This window comes from Dryobates pubescens, chromosome 13 (genome assembly GCF_014839835.1).
Source record: "Dryobates pubescens isolate bDryPub1 chromosome 13, bDryPub1.pri, whole genome shotgun sequence".
In the NCBI taxonomy this organism is placed as follows: Eukaryota; Metazoa; Chordata; class Aves; order Piciformes; family Picidae; genus Dryobates; species Dryobates pubescens.
The window spans coordinates 13,720,634-13,738,188 of record NC_071624.1 but is presented as its reverse complement, the minus strand read 5'-3'; the positions used below and the strand labels follow the sequence as shown (position 1 = coordinate 13,738,188).

Sequence of the window (17,555 nt, the reverse complement as noted above, 5' to 3'; positions counted from 1 at the left end):
TCATGAAGTGTTTACCAGCAGCTGAAAGCAGTAGCAGCCCCTTTCTACTTCAGTTTCATGAGGACTGCTATCTATCTTCCTTCAAACATTTGGCACACTGCAAAAAAGCACTGCATCAATGTTTGACTTTACCACAGGTATCTAGAAATCCAGGTAGAGACTTCTAGGTAACATCACCTAACTTGAGTGATCTAGGAACAAAGGCTGGTGTGTAAACTTCAGAGGCTCTTGTGTTTCTGTCTGTTTTTAACATAGCTGTTCAGTTAAAGCAGGTAAATGTTATCTCTATACTTTCATGCAGGAGTCAGCTGCTGGTTTTCACCCTTAATAAGGTCTCACTTTTATAATCAATGATTAATCTGTAGCTTATTCAGTGTTTCCAGAAAGAACTGTTAGGATTAATCTGAGTTATGTACCAAAGCTGCTTTTTAATTCCAGGTCACAAGTTTAATTTAGGCCAAATGTTGGATTAAAAATAAAAAAGAAAGGAAAAAAAAAAAAAAAAAAAAGGAGGCTCAGTGAAGTTGTCAGCTGGTTTTAGAACTTGTTTGATGTACACAAAGGTACTTGACAGATTGCTTGCGGTGCTCTTCCAGCATGTTACTGGCTCTGAGATTGTGCAGCAAGGTGAGGGAACTTCCTTTTCAAGACCTTCTGCCTCTTCCTCTCTAGGTTTTGCCCTCTTACCCTTTTACGTAGATATTTTTCAAGGCTGAGCCTGAAATAAAGCAAGTCAATGTGGTTAATTTCTAGGTAGCTTGTAACAATCTTAATAAGCTCAATCCCCTAATCAAATAGAGGCTCCCAGTGATTAGCAACTTCATTATTATAATTTGCTTCTAATGCCTGCAATTTTTTTTTTCCCCTTCTACTTCTGAATTCTACAGAAATTCAGCCTCTGGGAGGCTCTTGGGTAGTCTGCAAAATGTAAAGTTACCTTCACAGTGCAACTTAACAGACAGCAAAGTCTTAATAACTAAGGTGGGGATAGCAAAAAGAAACAGAGCAAGCTATAATTTTAAACACCTCTATTTTCATAAGAGCAGAAAAAGATTACTACTCTTCTTTTGCCTTGCAAAGTGGAATAAGGAGGACTAAGAAGCAGATCAGAAAATTACTTTCAATGTAAAAAAAATCTTTTCACCTGATAAATTTATTCACATGAGGTAAGTAATAGAATCTCTTCCTGTTGTATTTTTTGTTCAGGTGCCATGGTATTGGCCACTCCTTGTAACTGTACCTGTTAAAGATAGATAGAAGTGATTATAGAAGATACACTTTCTTTGTTCTTGGATTACACCACTTACACTTGGTTCCAGCACAGTGACAAAGAGCTCTGACCATTAGATTGCAGAATGTGCATGTGGTTATTTACTTTCAGCTCTGCTGCTGGCTTGCTTTGTAACTACACCTCATATGTGGCTCAGCATCTTTCTGTAGAAAGTGGTCTTGCTTTGAAACTGTAGATGTTTGAAAAGGGCCCAGTAGAGAGTGTGACACTCTTCTTTGCACACTTCAAAGTGACTCCTTCATAAGAAAACTTTCAGAGGCTGTGAAAAATGTGAAGAGTTTAATTTCTACTATAATCCTTTTTTTAAATGCTAGTGTTGGGAGTGTCACGTGAAGTGCAAATCCACTTGCACCTTCCCTCTACATACAGGCTCTATTATTTGTTTGGGGTTTCTCTCACCTATAGGTTGCACAGATGGCTTGTGCATCCAGATTGTGTCAGGCCCATTACATATACTGCAGTGTCTGAATGTGCTTGAAGACCACTGCAGGTTATCTGTACCTTCCCCCTGAGTTAACTGGGGACTGCACTTCCAAATAAACCCTTCTTTGTGGACAAGGTTTCCACAGAGGAAGAGAAGACGCCTTATCCCTGGAGATGTAAATCTAGTGGTTAGTTTAGTACTCTGCTGACGTACATTTAATGGGTAAACAGAGGGATAACAACTGAAAATTTAGCATTATCATAACGTGTGACCTTCTGTTATCTACACTGTTGCTGCAGAGCTGAATAATGTAATTCCAGTTTCAAATGTCAGTGATGAGGATCAAATAGCAGTTAATGAAATAGCAGGTCCTGCCAGAGCGTTCAGCGTCATCACCTGATATTACAGATTATTGGAAGTATCTGGACAATAAATAATTCTAAAGGCAGAAACTTCTAAGTTAAACTTCTGCCAAGACTAGGAGGGAAGTCCAATGGCTGTTTCTGTGGTCTAACACAGTACTTTGGGTGGTTGTTCCTCAATATGTGGATTTTATGTTATAATTAGGCAAGTTGAGGGGGTTTAAATTGAATAGTATTCCTTAGTTTGTGTGGTACAAACCTAACTAATTTTGTTACTAATAAGAGTAGTTTGTCAGTGAATTATTTAGCAACAATTACAACCACATAAAAAAAAAACCAATGAAAAAACCCCAAAACATGAAGAAAAAAACCCACCCCAACAACCAAAAAGAAACCCCAAACCTCGAGAAGCACCTGAATGCTGACCAGAAGACATGTTTCTTTCTATTCAGTATGTGCATCGTTTCCTGTCTAGGATTTTCTGACAGACAGACATACCACAAGAAGAACTCAGAGAGAAGGAAAAGTTATCTTTTCTGTACCAGTAGATGCGTCCCAAGCAGTTATGTCTCCACTCGCCAGGTACTGGTTTTTCATGGCCAGTTTGTAAAAGCCTCAAAGCAACTTCTCTTTCTTCCACAACCAAGTCTATATTTTTCATAGAGTTCTCTACCTGGAAATAGGAAACTGTTTCAGGATGGGCCACAAAGGACAATGCTGACAACTTAGCTGATCTCACAGTGAAGATCTAAGACAAAATGCAAATGAATTTTACATAGGTAAAATGCACTGGGAGTTCCATCACAAGTAATTTCACAGTTGTGGTCTGAGTCAAACAGCTGAATTGGCCCTGTGTACTGAAACAGTGAAGGGTGAGAAAGGACCTATGACTAAAATAAGCTGTATATATTTATCAGGTTGCTTGTACTGGCTGTTGGGTTGTTCTAGTTTTTGTTTTGTAGTCTGGTCACAGCTTCAGTAATGCCTGCTGGCTGATCAGAAAGCTGCCTTGAGCAAATTATGACACTTGAGTTGAAGGTTTTTAGTCAGGTCTGTCTTAATTATTACTGTAACATTACATATGGCAACATGTTAAATGCTCTGGGAAGCTGCTAGAGCTAATTTTAATGAGCAAATTGCTGTATTTTGTCTCAGTGCAGTCACAGTATTTAACTGGTCCTTGACTTCCACTCTTCTTGGGCTTCAGCCAAAACCAAATAGGCACTAATAAGATTTGACTTCTGAAATTGCACTAACTCAAGTCCCCTTCCAAACAAAGTTCCACTGTGATCTGTAATTGCTGCATATGGATGTGTAGGTAGGAAAAGCAGAAAACACTGTTCAGAACAGGAATCATAAAATACAGGTGAGGAAAAAATGCAATAAAGATGCAAGATACACTAGGAAGTCCAGAGGAGAGTTTTACATTAGATCTTCCCTAATTTTTTAAGTACAGGGATGACCTAATAATCCATGTCTGACACAAAATGGAGATCACAATGCAGTTGCATGTATGTATGATGGCATTTAACAGTTAAATTACCCATACAAAGAAATTCAGACTAACAGTGTAAAGGTCAGGCTTTTCCCAAATTTGGATATATATTTAGTATCTCTCATTGCAAAGAGCAGGATTATTGAACTGGCAGGGAAGGTGTAGATTTCTATCTGTGAGAGAAGCACAGAGATGTAGTTGATTTATAAATAAAGTTTTCAGTGGCAAAGACATTGAGGAAAGAATTAAATTAATTAGTGGCAGAATTGCAATAATGCAGAAAAGGAGAGGATGACAGGAGTAAAGGCAGCAAAGAACCAGCAGACAAAACTTTATGGAAGACTATGTCAGAGGCAAGAAACCGGCAACAGGTGAGCAGCTAAAAAGAGTTTGCAGAAGGTAAAGTTGATTTTTTTTTTTTTAACCAGGAAGTTCCTATAAAGTGAAGTTTCAGAGCATGCAAATAGCAAGAACATTTCTTAACATTATATAACAGGTGGAGGAACCTTTCCCACTATGTCACTGGAGCATAGTGTTTGTAAATATACTGAAAAGCAGGGAAATATTTTTTTTTCAAAGGCCTTTATCAAGTTTACAAACCCTTCATCTTTTACCTACCAGTGTTAGTTAAGCTGGTACGAAAAAGTTACCTTTTCTAATCGTTCTGGACTGGGCATAGGCTTGAGTTGTCGTTTGGATTCTTGCTCTAAAGTTAAAAGCATGTTTTTTTCCTTCAGTAGTACATACCTAGATCAGAAAGCACAGTACTTATAAAAAATATTCTGGAAACATTAACAATTGTTCACTTAGCATCCTGCTGGACAGAGCACAGTTGTCCAACCTACAATCCCATATCCTGTACCTGCGAGCTTCCCATAAAGAAGTGTTCTCACCAATGGAGAGATAATGACCAATGGAGAAAGCCCGTAACGGTGGGTAGTGGAAGGCTGATATACAGGACATACAGGAAGAGGCTGAGGGAGACAGCTTTACTTAACCTGGAATAAAGAAGGCTAAGCAGGGAAGAGATTAACATTAAATAGTCTTCCACTGTCTGAACAGAGATGGACTGTTGCTGGAGATGCACAGCTAAAGGCCAAGATAGAAAAAACCCAATCATTCACAGTAGTAGTAGCTCAGTCCTGGCATGGGCTGCCTAAACTGTCTCCAGCCTCAGAAACTTCTAAAACTGGAATGGATGCAGGCCTGAGCAACTTCATCTTTGATGGTTAGCCCCACCAGAGGTCAGCTGGGGCCATCCTGCAATTTGAGCAATCCCCAAAGAGCTAAACTCAGCCTCTTTGTACCAAACCTGAACCCTTTGTACTGGCCACAACTAACATCAGCAGCAAAGCTCTTGCATTCTGAGAAGATCTTGGGTTGTTCCACCCCCAAAGTAAGCTTAAGCACACAGAGCTGTATGGCAGACTAAACTTACTGGCTCATAAGATCACTAGCCATGCTTTGGTAAAATGCATAGAGCTGTTTTAAAAGAAGAGCAGCTGCTTCACTGAAACTTACCAAAGCTTGTGCAAGTCTTCACTACTCTTGGCCCTTAGGTGCTTTATACTCCATTCATCCCCTGCAACAAACAAACAAAAACATTTAAAAAATCAATTTAATAGAAAAATGTATCTAATATTTAATAATAAAACATGCTTATGCTTCTAGTAGCAGAGCATGCTCACTCAGCAGAACAAGAATCACTTCTTAAAAACATTACTACTCAGAAAGCTGTCCTTGGGGATATCCATCTTTGCTTTCAACATACAAATACGATAGAAAAGCAACTACATGTACTGTTTGCATGTGTAAAAGGCTGGCAGCAGGGAAAGCTGTAAGACTAATCTGAACTATTTTGCTTCCATAGTACAAAGAAATCTCTTCTGTGATACACTATCGAGAGAATGGCAAAGGATTTACAGCAAAATATTTTGCTGCACAATAGTTCCTTGCTTCCGTAAATGCAGAATACACACAGAAAAAACAAAGTTCAGAGGCATAAAAAGCCCAAGTATCTGTATGTACATGTACAACATAAAACTTTTGTAGCTATATATACTCCCTATAATGCAACAGGTCAGATTTCAGTGAAGCCCAAGGGGCTCGAAGATCACTATCAGAAATGCTAAATAGAACTCACCAGACTTTACTGTTTTTTCTCCCCAGTTTTTTGGATCATCAAAAAATTCCTCCAGACCTTTCCGAGACACAGTAGTGTGCAGAAACCTCAACTGAGGGAGGGGCTCAGCTTTTGCCAGCTTCTTAGGGGACAGGTTCAATGTCAATCTGCATAAAAATAAAAAAGCAAAATAGGTATGATAGGAAAATAACATTCATCTAAATGGGAATGTTCTTTCCTTCAGGAAGGCAGAGGTCTAGAGGGAGAAGAATGGCACCATCTAGGGGGTAAAGGTACAGCTTTTCTTCTTCATAAAAAAATATCCTCTTGCTGTTGCTTTCTCCTCTACCCTTTGTCTCCTGTAATTATCATTTATCTATGCTCATACATAAGTAACACGTTCAAAATTAACGAGCAGCATAGGGCTGAGCTACAATATACAATAGCACATCCTCCTACCTTGGCTTTAGCTAAACGGCAAAAGCAGTAAACGCACGGTGTAAGCACTAAAGCGTCACCTCAAGCTGGAAGTATGAAGTTACATGATGCCTCAGGATATAAGCCACTAAGCAAGCTCCAGCCTAAGTTTTGGAAGCCAGGACGGCTGGGCAGCCCAGCTCCCGCCATCGCGGAACGGAAGGACCGCTAAGGACAGCTCTCCTTCCTCCCGGGAGCGGCGCTACGGCCCGAAACGCGCCGCATCCCCCACTCCAGCCCACTCCTCAGCCTCCCCCGACTCGGTGCCCACCCTGGGAGGCCGGCAGCCTTCGAGCCCGGCCGTGCTCCGGACAGGCGCAGCGCGCCCGTGAGGCGCCGACACAAGGCAGCCACCGCCATGGAGGCCGCCATGACCCCACCGCCCGTCCCACAATGCCCGGCGCCGTGGACGGTGTCCCGCGAGGGCGCCGGAAGCAGCGTGAAAGAATTTGCCCTTTTCCAAGATGGCATCTTCCTAGCGTCATCCCGCCCCGGCGAGAGGCGCCGCTAGCCCCGCCTCTGTGCCAGTTCCAGCTATGGCGGCCATGAGCCTGCTGCTGCGGGCAGCAGCTGTGTGGGGAGCTCGGCGGGCGGTGAGCGGAGCAGCGGTCGGTACTCGCCTCCCCTGCCTCACCGGGATCGCCCGCCTGCCCGGCAGCCTCGGTAGGGCCGCGGCTGCGGGAAGGAGAAGAGCGGGTGCGGTGGGGGCGAGGTGACCTTGGGGAACGGAGAAGGGGGACTCTCCTAAGGAGAGGGGCGCAGGAGCCCGCCGGGTCGTCGCCTTGGGGAGGTTCGCCCGGTGCCAGGCGGAGGCTGCGTCTCGGAGGCACAGCGGGCGCCGGGCGGGTGATTCTCTATCTGTTTCCCGGTTGCGGGCAGTCGCTCTCTGTGCTGGGGCCTTTGCCCGCTACCATGGCTCTGGGGCTGGAGCAGGACACGGAGCTGGGCGGCGGGAATGATCACAGGATCACAGCTCTGTGGCTCTTGCCTTGGGTGAGCAGATGTAGGAGACCCTCAACGTCCTGGAAAAGCCTTCGAGAGGTTGGAGCATGTGTCTCCACGCCTCTGAAAAATTGCATTTCTTGGGTAGAAGATAGATCGGATCTGGTGGGAGGCCAAACTCCTGACATAACTGGTCTGTGAATTTACTTGGTCCTGTGTAATGACATTCAGTGGTTTATTTGTTGGGACTTGAAAGTAGAAATCGATTTGTGTATAAAGTTAGAAGAGAAATATGTTCATTCTAGCAAAATAGGATACAAGTGCATGCAGGCTTTTAGGAACATTGAAACCCTCCAGAAAATAACTTATTCTAACTACCCTACCACTACTGTATACTCCTTCTTTTATTTTTCACATGCATTGTTACCTTATTCTGGCTCAATGAACAAAAATGTTACGGTTTTTTCTCCCTTTGGTGAATTTTCAGCTCCTGTACGACATAGCAGTGGCCATGGGAAGAGAATGTTTATTATCAAGGCAACAAGTTTTTATGACAAGCGCTTCCTGAGCTTGTTGGTGAGTCAAAACCAAATTTATTATGCTCAGTATAACACATCCTTCACAAATAATGTGCCTAAAATCCAAATTTCTCTCTGATTTATGTGACAACATCTAAAGTATGGTTGGCACTATTTACATAAACAAAAATTTCAAGTTCTCCTCCTAAAGAATTTTCTGTTATGTGTTGTAAAATTAGGGCCAGGGGAAGTAAAAAGACTGGCTAAGTGGTAAAAAGGACTTTAATTAATGCTGTAGTAGAATTGTGTCTCTGTGTTCATCTGTTTCTAACCTACAAATGCTTTCTGCTCCATCCTCTTGTATCGGGTTACTTTTCGTCAGAGTTTGACTTCAGTTATTTAAACCATTAGTACCAGAGGTGAGACTCAGGAAGCCTGACCTGAGCGTGACCCCCTAAAAAGCTAAGTTTCAGATAAAGCCTATTATGACAGGTAAAAGCCAACTTGATACAACTCTCTTGGTGGATGGGGCTTCCCTTATCTGTCTTCCGCAGTTACCAAAGCCAGCAGTGGCGGTATTCACGTTGGATTATATTTCACTGCTGTTAGCGCCTTGTTGCGGTTAAATGCTGAAGCCTGTTGTCGCAAGATGCTGAAACAGCACTCCGGGAAAGCTTCTCTAGAGACTGACCTCTGGGAGACTGCAGGCTGCACTAAATAAGCTCATGGACTAACACAGCATTTCTGTTTCTGTATTTCAGTTTAATTCACTCATTTTAGGCAGCAATTTGTCTTTAGGTACAACATCCTTACCTAACCCATGAATGAAAATCTGAGAATTATTGGCTGCTACATCATTTTCAGACTAACCTCATCCAGATTTGTCAGGCTTCTGGGTTTCTCATACTGGTTCTTTTTCTTTTTAATTCCCTATACAGAGATTCTATGTATTTTTGACAGGAATACCAGTGGCATTATTCATAACATATGTCAACATCTTCATCGGTGAGTGCAATGTCGTGCTGAGTACATGGTCAAAATTATTAAATAGAAACTAAGTATGTAGGATAGCAAAAAGAGATCTTTGAAGGTTTGCTCTTTGGAAGACCAGGAAAAAGGCCTGACAGTTATGGTAATATTGCATAAGTACATAGAAGATATTCCCAGTATTTTTTTTTTCTGTAGTTATTGCCTTTTTTTTTTTAAGCTTTCCACATTTTAAAAACCAGGGGAAAAAAATCAATCTTTGTACATTGTTTCAAACATCAATGAGGTTTAGTGCACAGTTCTTCTGTATTCCAGTAAGCAGTCTGTATTGCCTTGTTTTACATCTTTAAGAAGGCTGCATACTGTCACTTTTACCTAGCAAAGAAGCCAAACTTATGCTTAGTAGTACATGTTTTAAATCTGCTACTGTAATAACATGGAATTAATAGAGAAGTTAGGAAAATCCTTGTTTTCAGCTCGTATAAAAGGCATTTCTGTGGACTTAATTTTAGTTATTTCTTCTCTATAGCTGCTAATTTCACCATTTTGTTGTGTGGCTTAAAGGTTCACGAGCTAGGTAAAGGCATTGTGAAGTGTCTAGAGAAACGGCAAGTCAATTTAGTCTGAACAGAGCTCTGATGGAGGGATTGAGTACTCTCCATGTAAAATAACGATCATTTCTTAACATGAAAGGCATAATACAAGGCACTTAAAAAACCCACGTTGAAGTAATTATTGCTCCTCTCCTTTCCTTGTCAGGTGAAGCTGAACTTGCAGAGATTCCTGAAGGTTACGTTCCAGAGTACTGGGAATACTACCAAGTGAGTGTGACCTGTAAAAGGGTGGCATGTTATGGACAGCCTTCCTATTGATGACACTTTTGGCAGTGAACTATAGGGAGTATGATAATGAGGATGGCCACATCCCTGCCACTGGGTATCAGTGCAGTAGAACTCAAATTGTGCCATGATTATGATTTTGGTAAATTTGAAATTTTTCAGTTTTACAGAGCATATGTGTTGCTGCAGGAAATCTGTTTACTGGCTCAAGTAGATGGAAATGGCCTTTAACTTTATGCAAGTAAACCACTGAAGTTGTATGCCAAGAATTCTTTCATAATATTCCTAAACAGAAGAGTCTTCAGTTTTCTTTGTTCTTAGCATGCAGGTTTTGTCTTTGTTTCTTGCTCTGGAAAGATACTGGAGTTTAAAGGGACATTACTTTCTTTTATATCATATATGCTTTTACATCTAGAATTGAAGAGTTTTATAGTAAGAAACTCAAGGTTATTCTTTTTAAATCTCATTAGCCCCTAAATTCTTGCCTTGGTTTTGATAGGAAATAATTGAATTCAGCAATAGTATTATGACTTTAAAGTCATTTAGACTTTTGTTCCTAGTGAAGTGACCTCTATGTGGAATCAAAAGGTTACTGATTATGGTAGGAGTTTTGGAGTTTGTTTCTGCCATTACAGGAGCAATTCAAGGAATTTTACTGCAACAGAAAGAAAACAGATCACATGTCTTCCATTAACTTCCACTTTTGATGCAGAATACTTGTCTGCAGTTTATCTTGGCATTAAAGATGGCAAAATAAATAGAGTTTTCTAGGGGTTTGGTCTTACAATCTGTTTGGCATGGTTTTAACTTCGCTGTTATGGTTTGAATGGCAGCACCCATAGTGTTGATGACTGGGAACATACAAAATTAATTAATTATGATGACATTTCTACTTGGAAATGGCATGGATAGTCTCTGCTTTTATATTTTTCAGCACCCTATAACTCGATGGATAGCTCGTTACTTGCTTGACCCCCCTGAAAAGGACTATGAGAAAGAGATGGCTATGCTTGATGTTGAATCAAGGAAAACTGAACTGAGGTAAGTTATATAGCTGAGGGCTTTAAAATACTGATACATAATGTAGCTGACTCTTCTATTTTGCTTAACATACTGAGTTGGATGCTGACACAATGTGCTTATTAAGGCATCACTTGACCCCGAGTGCTTGCTGCACTGGCTGGTACAGAGTGGGATTTGCAAAATCTGTAGACCCTGCCTTCTCAGTTTTAAGATTAGCAGAACTGTAATGATCCAAGGGCAGGCTTGTCAATCAACAGTGTCTCCTCAAACCAGTTCATGTTTATAAAGGACTCTGTCCTCCCAAATCAGGAGATGCACGGCTTTGTTTGCCTCTGCTAATGCTCATAGCTTAATTGAGTCGCTAAATGACCATTTACAGTACTGATGATGTTCCTTGCTGCTGTTAAAAATTCTGTGGGTCATCCTGAGTTTATTTTGCACTTACTCAGAGTAAACTGTGGTGGCAGAAGAAAGTGAGTTCCACAACCTATTGCTGTTTGGACCAAGACAGCAGAATGTCTTCTACCATCACATTTATTCTTGATTTTCTTGTTCCTATTTATTTTTAGTTGAAGGCTTTATCATAAAGTTGTCTAGCCCCTTACTAGGCAGAACTGTAACAGAAATCCTGCAAGTACTTGTGTTACACTCTTGTGAGTGGACTTCCTGAAAAAAAATGAACTACAAGTATGTAATAGCTCAAGTTTTAGTTGAACCCTTTGTATTTTCATAGAATCATCAAATACCAGGTTGGAAGGGACCTCAAGGATCACCTGGTCCAACCTTTCTTGGGAAAAGATGTATTTTGGTACTAGCTTTGTTTCACTAGTATTTATAAGCCATAGATGCTAAACTCATTGCTGCTGTCACCAATAACCTGATGTTAAACATTGATCTGTGTATGATCAAAACCAATAAACTTCATGTTGAGTTTGTGTCTGTTGCTCTTTCTTTTTAGGCTGAAGGAGCTGGAAGCACGCAGACTGATGAGACACAGGGGAGATGGACCTTGGTATCATTATGAAACGCCGGATAAAAACCTTGTTGACAACTCTATGAAAGCCACACCTGACAATTAAGCAGTTTTACGACAGTATGCATGATCTTAAATGCATCCTGACAAGTTGTGGCTGAGCTATGTGATATACATCCTGCTATTTAGTGATGGAAATTAATAAAAATAAACCATGTTTGTGTTAATTCCAATATATGAAAGAAACTCTGTGGCAGTTAAGCTCATAGAGCTGTTCAAATTGCCAAGTCAGAGAAAATGCCTTATGTCACTTGCTAGCAATGACTCCTTTTCTACAGAACAATGCAGAATGGGATTTTTGTCCTAATATATGTGAAAAAACCTGGGAATATGTCTTCATTGTGTGATTTCTAATATTTAAAGTTTTAAATGAAAGGCACAGGAAACTAGGGCTTTTTTTCTCTCAGAGTGCCTAGTGTCAGATAATTTGTGGAAGATGAACTAATACCTTCAAATGTTTGGAATATTAGGATCACATCTACCACATGAGATAAATTCTTTCTCATTACTTGTAGTCAAACTCATCTTTCACAGTAATTTTTTTCCCAACTTGCATATTTTTCAACATCTACAATCATATTCTCTGCATTCTCTCAAATCTTTCTCTCCTTAGGTAACTGTTAATACCTTTCATTCCTGACAGTATCAGCTATGCTCCTCTTCCTTATCAGTTTTGTTACCAGTTTTAAACTTTTCTTCTTTCATCTATGCATAATTTATGCTTGTCTGCTCTTTCATTTTCTCCAATCTCACTTCATATGCAGTCTACATCAAACACCTCTTAAAGCAATCACAAGGCAAAAAAAATCCCTTCCCCCCAGAAAACCCAAAAGTTGACCAACGTTGTGCATCTTTCTGAACAATTCTCAGTGTAGATCATCCAAAAAGTGGTCTCTGGAACATCATTCTATGTTGTTCAGAGGGTTTTGTTTGGTTGGGGTTAAGTGTTTTTAAATGAGATTTAAAAGTGTAAACAGGTTCTTTTCCTGTGATACATGTTCTCTATTCTAAATGGTAATAGGTACAAACCAGAGTCACATCATCCCTTTGTGGCAGAACATATCTTCATTAATGTTCAGTAGTATGTTAGTAGTTCAGATAAATTAGTGAGGGGTACCTACCTTTGTCACATAACTTTCATGTTTCAAATCTGTATCTAGTGACATGGAGAATCATATGGCAAGTAATTGTGGGGAGGATAGTCTTTAATTGTAGCAAAAGTTAGGTTTTATTACCTTGGGTACCAACTGAGGTAAGAAAGCAGAATTAAGGCAGAAGTGCTCTCCTAGGCCTGACTATACTGCCAGATGCAGGAGTAGAAAACAAAGGAAAGGTTCTTACACATTAAGAAGTGTATGGTGCACATAAATTGATGTGATTTGGGGGGGATTTAATAAACTGAAGTCTTACATGAGCTCTTGAAAATACACACACACACATACATACTCCCCCTCCTAGTTTCTAGGCTAGAATCTATGCTCTATCATGTAAAATTCCTCACGGGAAGGATGAATCTCAGTGAGCAAATATGAAACTCAGTATTTTCTTAGTACCTGCTGTGTACCTAACATTTTTAGCAATATATTCCAAGTCATTGATACTGCTGTTAGAGAACTTTCTACTGCCTCTAACAGGCTTAGTAAGATAAACAAAGGAAAAAGTAGGAAACTTGCTTGTTGAAGATTGTTAGGAAAGGGTGGCTAGATATCTGAAGAGCAAGGATCTGAAGAGCAAGCCCATTGGCTTTATGAGTCATCTTACCACTGTTAGGTGAACAGAAGATGGCTTCTGCTGACTGCTTACACACCTTTTAGTACATAAAAGTGTAAAGTCGACAGCAAAATCACAAAATGAAACCTTTCAGACTTTCTACTTCCAATGCATTTAGTACAGAGAAGCCACATGGACAATTTTGGAGACAGAAGGCTAACCCTTTCTGGTTTTTTGAAATTCCAGTTGACCCTAGGAAAAAACCCCAACAAATGCTAAAGAGTTTATATAAAAGCTCATGTGGGTATGTGCTCTGCAACTGCTGCCAACCAAGAAAATAATCATAGAATAGAATCAGTCAGGGTTGGAAGGGACCACAAAGATCATCTAGTTCCAACCCCCCTGCCATGGGCAGGGACACCTCACACCAGATCAGGCTGGCCAGAGCCCCATCCAGCCTGGTCTTAAACACCTCCAGGGATGGGGCCTCAACCACCTCCCTGGACAACCCATTCCAGGGCTTCACCACTCTTACCGTGAAGAACTTCTTCCTCACATCCAGTCTGAGTCTCCCCACCTCCAGCTTCACTCCATTCCTCTTAGTCCTATCCTACCTGATATCCTGAGAAGTCCCTCCCCAGCCTTCTTGTAGGCCCCCTTCAGATACTGGAAGGCCACAATAAGGTCAAAAAATACCTAAGATGGATAATACAAGTTGTACATGAGGACATCCACACGTTAGCAGCTGTGCATTTTCAGGACTGTACAGCTGCTTTTTTACGCTTGGCAGCTACATAAGGATACAAACTGTCCTCCCTTCACCTGGAAGACTTTTGCCACTAGAGGGATGTGTCTTCCTAGGTTCTACCAGCCACGGTACTCCTCTGGTTGTAAATGCCTCAAGAGTGACAGAAAGTGCCTCCTAAGTTTGTTACCCTACCTTTGTTTTTTTAAAGGAAATAAGTCATTGCTCATCTTGTGGTTTCAAACATAATTTTTTTCCCCCTTTACATTAAGCAACATTACACAGACTATTTTAAGCAGACTGCCTTGTTTGCTGTTCCCTAGCACTGCCAAATGACAGAAAGACTCTCGATTGATTTTGTATCAGTGCTTCGACTTGTCCTTTTTTGTTTGAGACAACTGTCAGGTTAGGCAGCTTGGATGTCTTAGCATTGCTTGCTTTGTTTATAAGTGCTGAGTTAAGAGAAACTTTTTCAAAAGCATAAAGTTGTCTCAAGTAAAAGAAATCTGTCTGGTGACCCTATATTAATTTGTGGGTTTTATTCAGCATCCAACTATGCTCACACGTCTTTGTTGTCATATCTGTTCTTGAATAAGCTTAGGGCCATTCCATTAACATGGAATATTCAGGCCTTGGGATTCCACATTGTTCCCAACATTTGATATTTTTGCTAGAAAAATGGCTGGGAATAGACTGCACTTGTCTGCTTACTCTCACAGCCTGTTTCTTCATAAAGGATTAAAAAAAAAAAAAAAAGAGAGAAAAGTAATTTTTCAGTTTGGTTGTTAATTTACATTTTATTAGAACCATCATCTGAAACTTTAATTTTTTTTCAGGTAAAAGGTGGTTCTAGCAAAGGTCAGATCACCTGCTTGGAGGTGATTGATGAATCCTTGGATATAAAGTGGACTACAGGTCATCTACATTGTACATCTTCATTGTAAATGGATCAGTCATGCAATAGTTATTAGATACTGCTTGAAAAAAACATTGAGATATGGTTTTCCTGCAAGTTACTCTGTTCTTCCTTTCCCTAACAGTAGTCTTTCATTGTGAAAATGGGAAGGGGAAGGGGAAGGGGAAGGGGAAGGGGATTTTATGCTAAAGACACTGTCCCTCAAGATACGAAATCTGGATCTGGCTGCTGGCATTGCCGCGAGCTGCCCAGGGCATCTCGGGCCGGGCATTTCCGCTCCGTACCCCACCAGCTCGTCCCTCTGTGCCCTGTCCCGGCAGGCTCCAGACCACTGAGGCAGGGGCGAGCCGGCCGCGCTGACGCTGACACCGACACAGCACCGACACCAACGCCTATGGCGGGGACGTGACGGAATGCGAGACATCTGTCCCCAACGGCACTGTACCGCCGTTAATCAGGGAGTTCGCTGTCTAAAGATTTCTTTTAGGCATGTGAAATTACTAAATCCTTGCGGCTGAGAATTAAAAAGCATATAGTATAAAAAAGTATATAGTATTTAATTGGTCAAACAATAACTAAACGAGCCCGTAGCAGAGCGTTACCGGTCAACAGGAAACCTGCTCCGAGCCTCGCAGAACGACGGGGAGGCAGTCTCCATCCTCCCCTGACGGAAATGAAGGTTTTCTGGGAAAACCCGTGAACAGGGGTGCGCACCCCTGTCCCCGCCCGCCGACACAGCCCCGCGGCGGGAGCTGCCGGACGACCCCCCCCCCGCACCGGGGCCCGGGCCGGGCCGGGGGAGAGGGAAGCACGGACGCAGGGCGGCGACGGCGCCACTCCGGCTGCCACCTAACGGTCGCCGCGCGCACGGACGCTGCGTGGGAATCGCCCCAGGAGAGCGGCCCCGCAGTCTGCGGCCACCCCCTCACGCCGAGAAACTGGCGAAGGCGACAGGAGGCTGCCGGGCGCTGCCCGCCGTCGCCGCCCTGCGCCTCCCTCCCGCCCTCGCCGGGACCCCCGAGTGCCGCCGCCGCAGCTGGTGTCGCTCCCGCTGCCATTGGATTAAAAATAGCATCTTCCCTCCCCCTCCCCTCCCTCGGGCCCGGCTCCCGCCGCCGCGCCCTGCCCCGGGCCCGGCTGCCCTTCGCCTCCATTGCCCTCGCATTGCCCGTTCGCCGCCGGCCGGCCGGAGGGAGCATGCAGCGGGCCGCGCTCTTCAGCAGCGGCGATGCGCAGATGGCCTCCGGGGACCTGGGCGAGCTGCTCGTCCCCTACATGCCCACGATTCGGGTGCCCAAGTCAGGGGACAGGGTCTACAAGACGGAGTGTGCCTTCTCCTACGACTCGCCTGTGAGTGCAGCGAAGCCGCCCCTGGCTGCTCCCCCTCCTGCCGCGGGCTGCCGACCTGCCTTCAGCGGCCGCCCTGCGGCACGCTCGCCCCTCCTCAGCCCCTTCCCCGCTCTCTGCTGCATTCCCCCCTCCAAGGGCTGCCCCTCGCCCTCTCTCCGGGCCTCTTTCTCGCCTTGTCTCCGGGCCTCTTCCTCCTCCTCAGGCATTACAGTTTCCCCCTTTCCTCCTTTCGCCTGCCTCCATCTGCCGCTGCTTCCTCGTAGTCAGGTCTCCCCTCGCCCTCCCCGCACAGGTCGCAGCGTCTCCCCGCCACGCGTGACCCCAGCCCTGCCCGGGTCCCCGCACTGCACAGCCGGTCCACTGCGGTCGCGGCTCCTCACGGCAAATCGCTGCCGGCAGCAGCGTTGGTTCGTTCCGTTTGTTTTTCTCCTTAAGGCGGTCTGGAGTGGTTGCCTAGACACGCGGATTTGGCGGGTTTGGGGAAAGTTTCCTGCCTGCTGGGAAATGGGCTCTGGCAGTGCGAGGGCTGCCCGCGCCCGCCGGAGCCCTTGTTTTTACTTGGATGGTGAGGGATTAAAAGAGGCAGACAGTAGCTGGCCTTCTCTTTTGCATATTTTGACTAGCAGATGCCAGTTGGTTTGCTTTTCTACTGTCTCGGTGCTTATTCGCCTTTTAAAAGTCTTAAGAGAAAACTCCCCAAATAAAGGCTCGACCTGAAAAATCAGCGTGAGAGTCCTTCTCAAACACTTTCTCTCCCAGGGCTTCATTATGTCACTGGACTTCAGTGAACTTCTAGTATTTCTCTGCTAGCTTGTTTAGTTTGCTGTTAAATGAATGTTCGATGAACAGTAAACTTCTGGTATTTCAGCTGTCTTGCAAAAAATCCAGGAGTCTCACAGACTGCATGTGTTAAGTGGGCCTAACTCGTTTTCAGCTTCACTGGTAGTACTGGATACCTTCATAAATTGTATGGGCGATGCTGCATAAGAAACAGGTGCTTAGAAATGACAGTTTTGAATTGGAGCTGAAATGTCCCTAGAAGTTGCTTCTCAACATGAAGCTGAGGTTTCCCAGAAGTGACTGAGCACTGTATACTGATGTTAAAGTCAATGGCAGCAATCAGAAGGAAGCTCAGGGTTTGTTTACATTACCGGCACGTTTCAGAGAGATTTCTGAATCCTTTGATAATTCCTTCTAATACAGAAAATCAAAATTGGTTTCAAAGGTGACTCAGCTGTCTGGTGTTCATCACGTCTTGTTGAACGGAGGTTATTTTTACCCATGCTCTTCAGATCTCAAGTGTCACCCAGCAGCCCTGACA

General features: G+C 43.1%; 3 protein-coding genes across 3 annotated transcripts in view; 2 read left to right on the top strand and 1 right to left on the bottom strand.

Annotated features, from left to right (window-relative positions):
- Positions 1–504: 504 nt before the first annotated feature.
- Positions 505–6,567, bottom strand: MRPL47 (mitochondrial ribosomal protein L47). The gene is made up of 7 exons (XM_009903563.2): positions 6,443–6,567; positions 5,716–5,861; positions 5,094–5,154; positions 4,223–4,319; positions 2,620–2,750; positions 1,145–1,240; positions 505–718 (listed from the first exon to the last, which is right to left on the bottom strand). Exons 1-7 carry the CDS (start codon positions 6,541–6,543, stop codon positions 601–603), a joined length of 750 nt encoding a protein of 249 aa, XP_009901865.1. The 5' UTR covers positions 6,544–6,567; the 3' UTR covers positions 505–600.
- Positions 6,568–6,679: 112 nt separating this feature from the next.
- On the top strand, positions 6,680–11,673 carry NDUFB5 (NADH:ubiquinone oxidoreductase subunit B5). The gene is made up of 6 exons (XM_009903562.2): positions 6,680–6,834; positions 7,601–7,689; positions 8,570–8,636; positions 9,378–9,439; positions 10,392–10,498; positions 11,439–11,673. The coding sequence occupies exons 1-6, from the start codon at positions 6,708–6,710 to the stop codon at positions 11,557–11,559; spliced, it is 573 nt and encodes a 190-aa protein (XP_009901864.1). The 5' UTR covers positions 6,680–6,707; the 3' UTR covers positions 11,560–11,673.
- Positions 11,674–15,847: 4,174 nt separating this feature from the next.
- The window catches only part of USP13 (ubiquitin specific peptidase 13), a 50,749-nt gene continuing 49,041 nt past the window's right edge, over positions 15,848–17,555 (top strand). Inside the window, exon 1 of the mRNA XM_054166785.1 lies at positions 15,848–16,234. Within this exon, the coding sequence (XP_054022760.1) occupies positions 16,082–16,234 (153 nt within the window). The 5' untranslated portion in view covers positions 15,848–16,081. The remainder of the gene's footprint in view (positions 16,235–17,555) is intronic.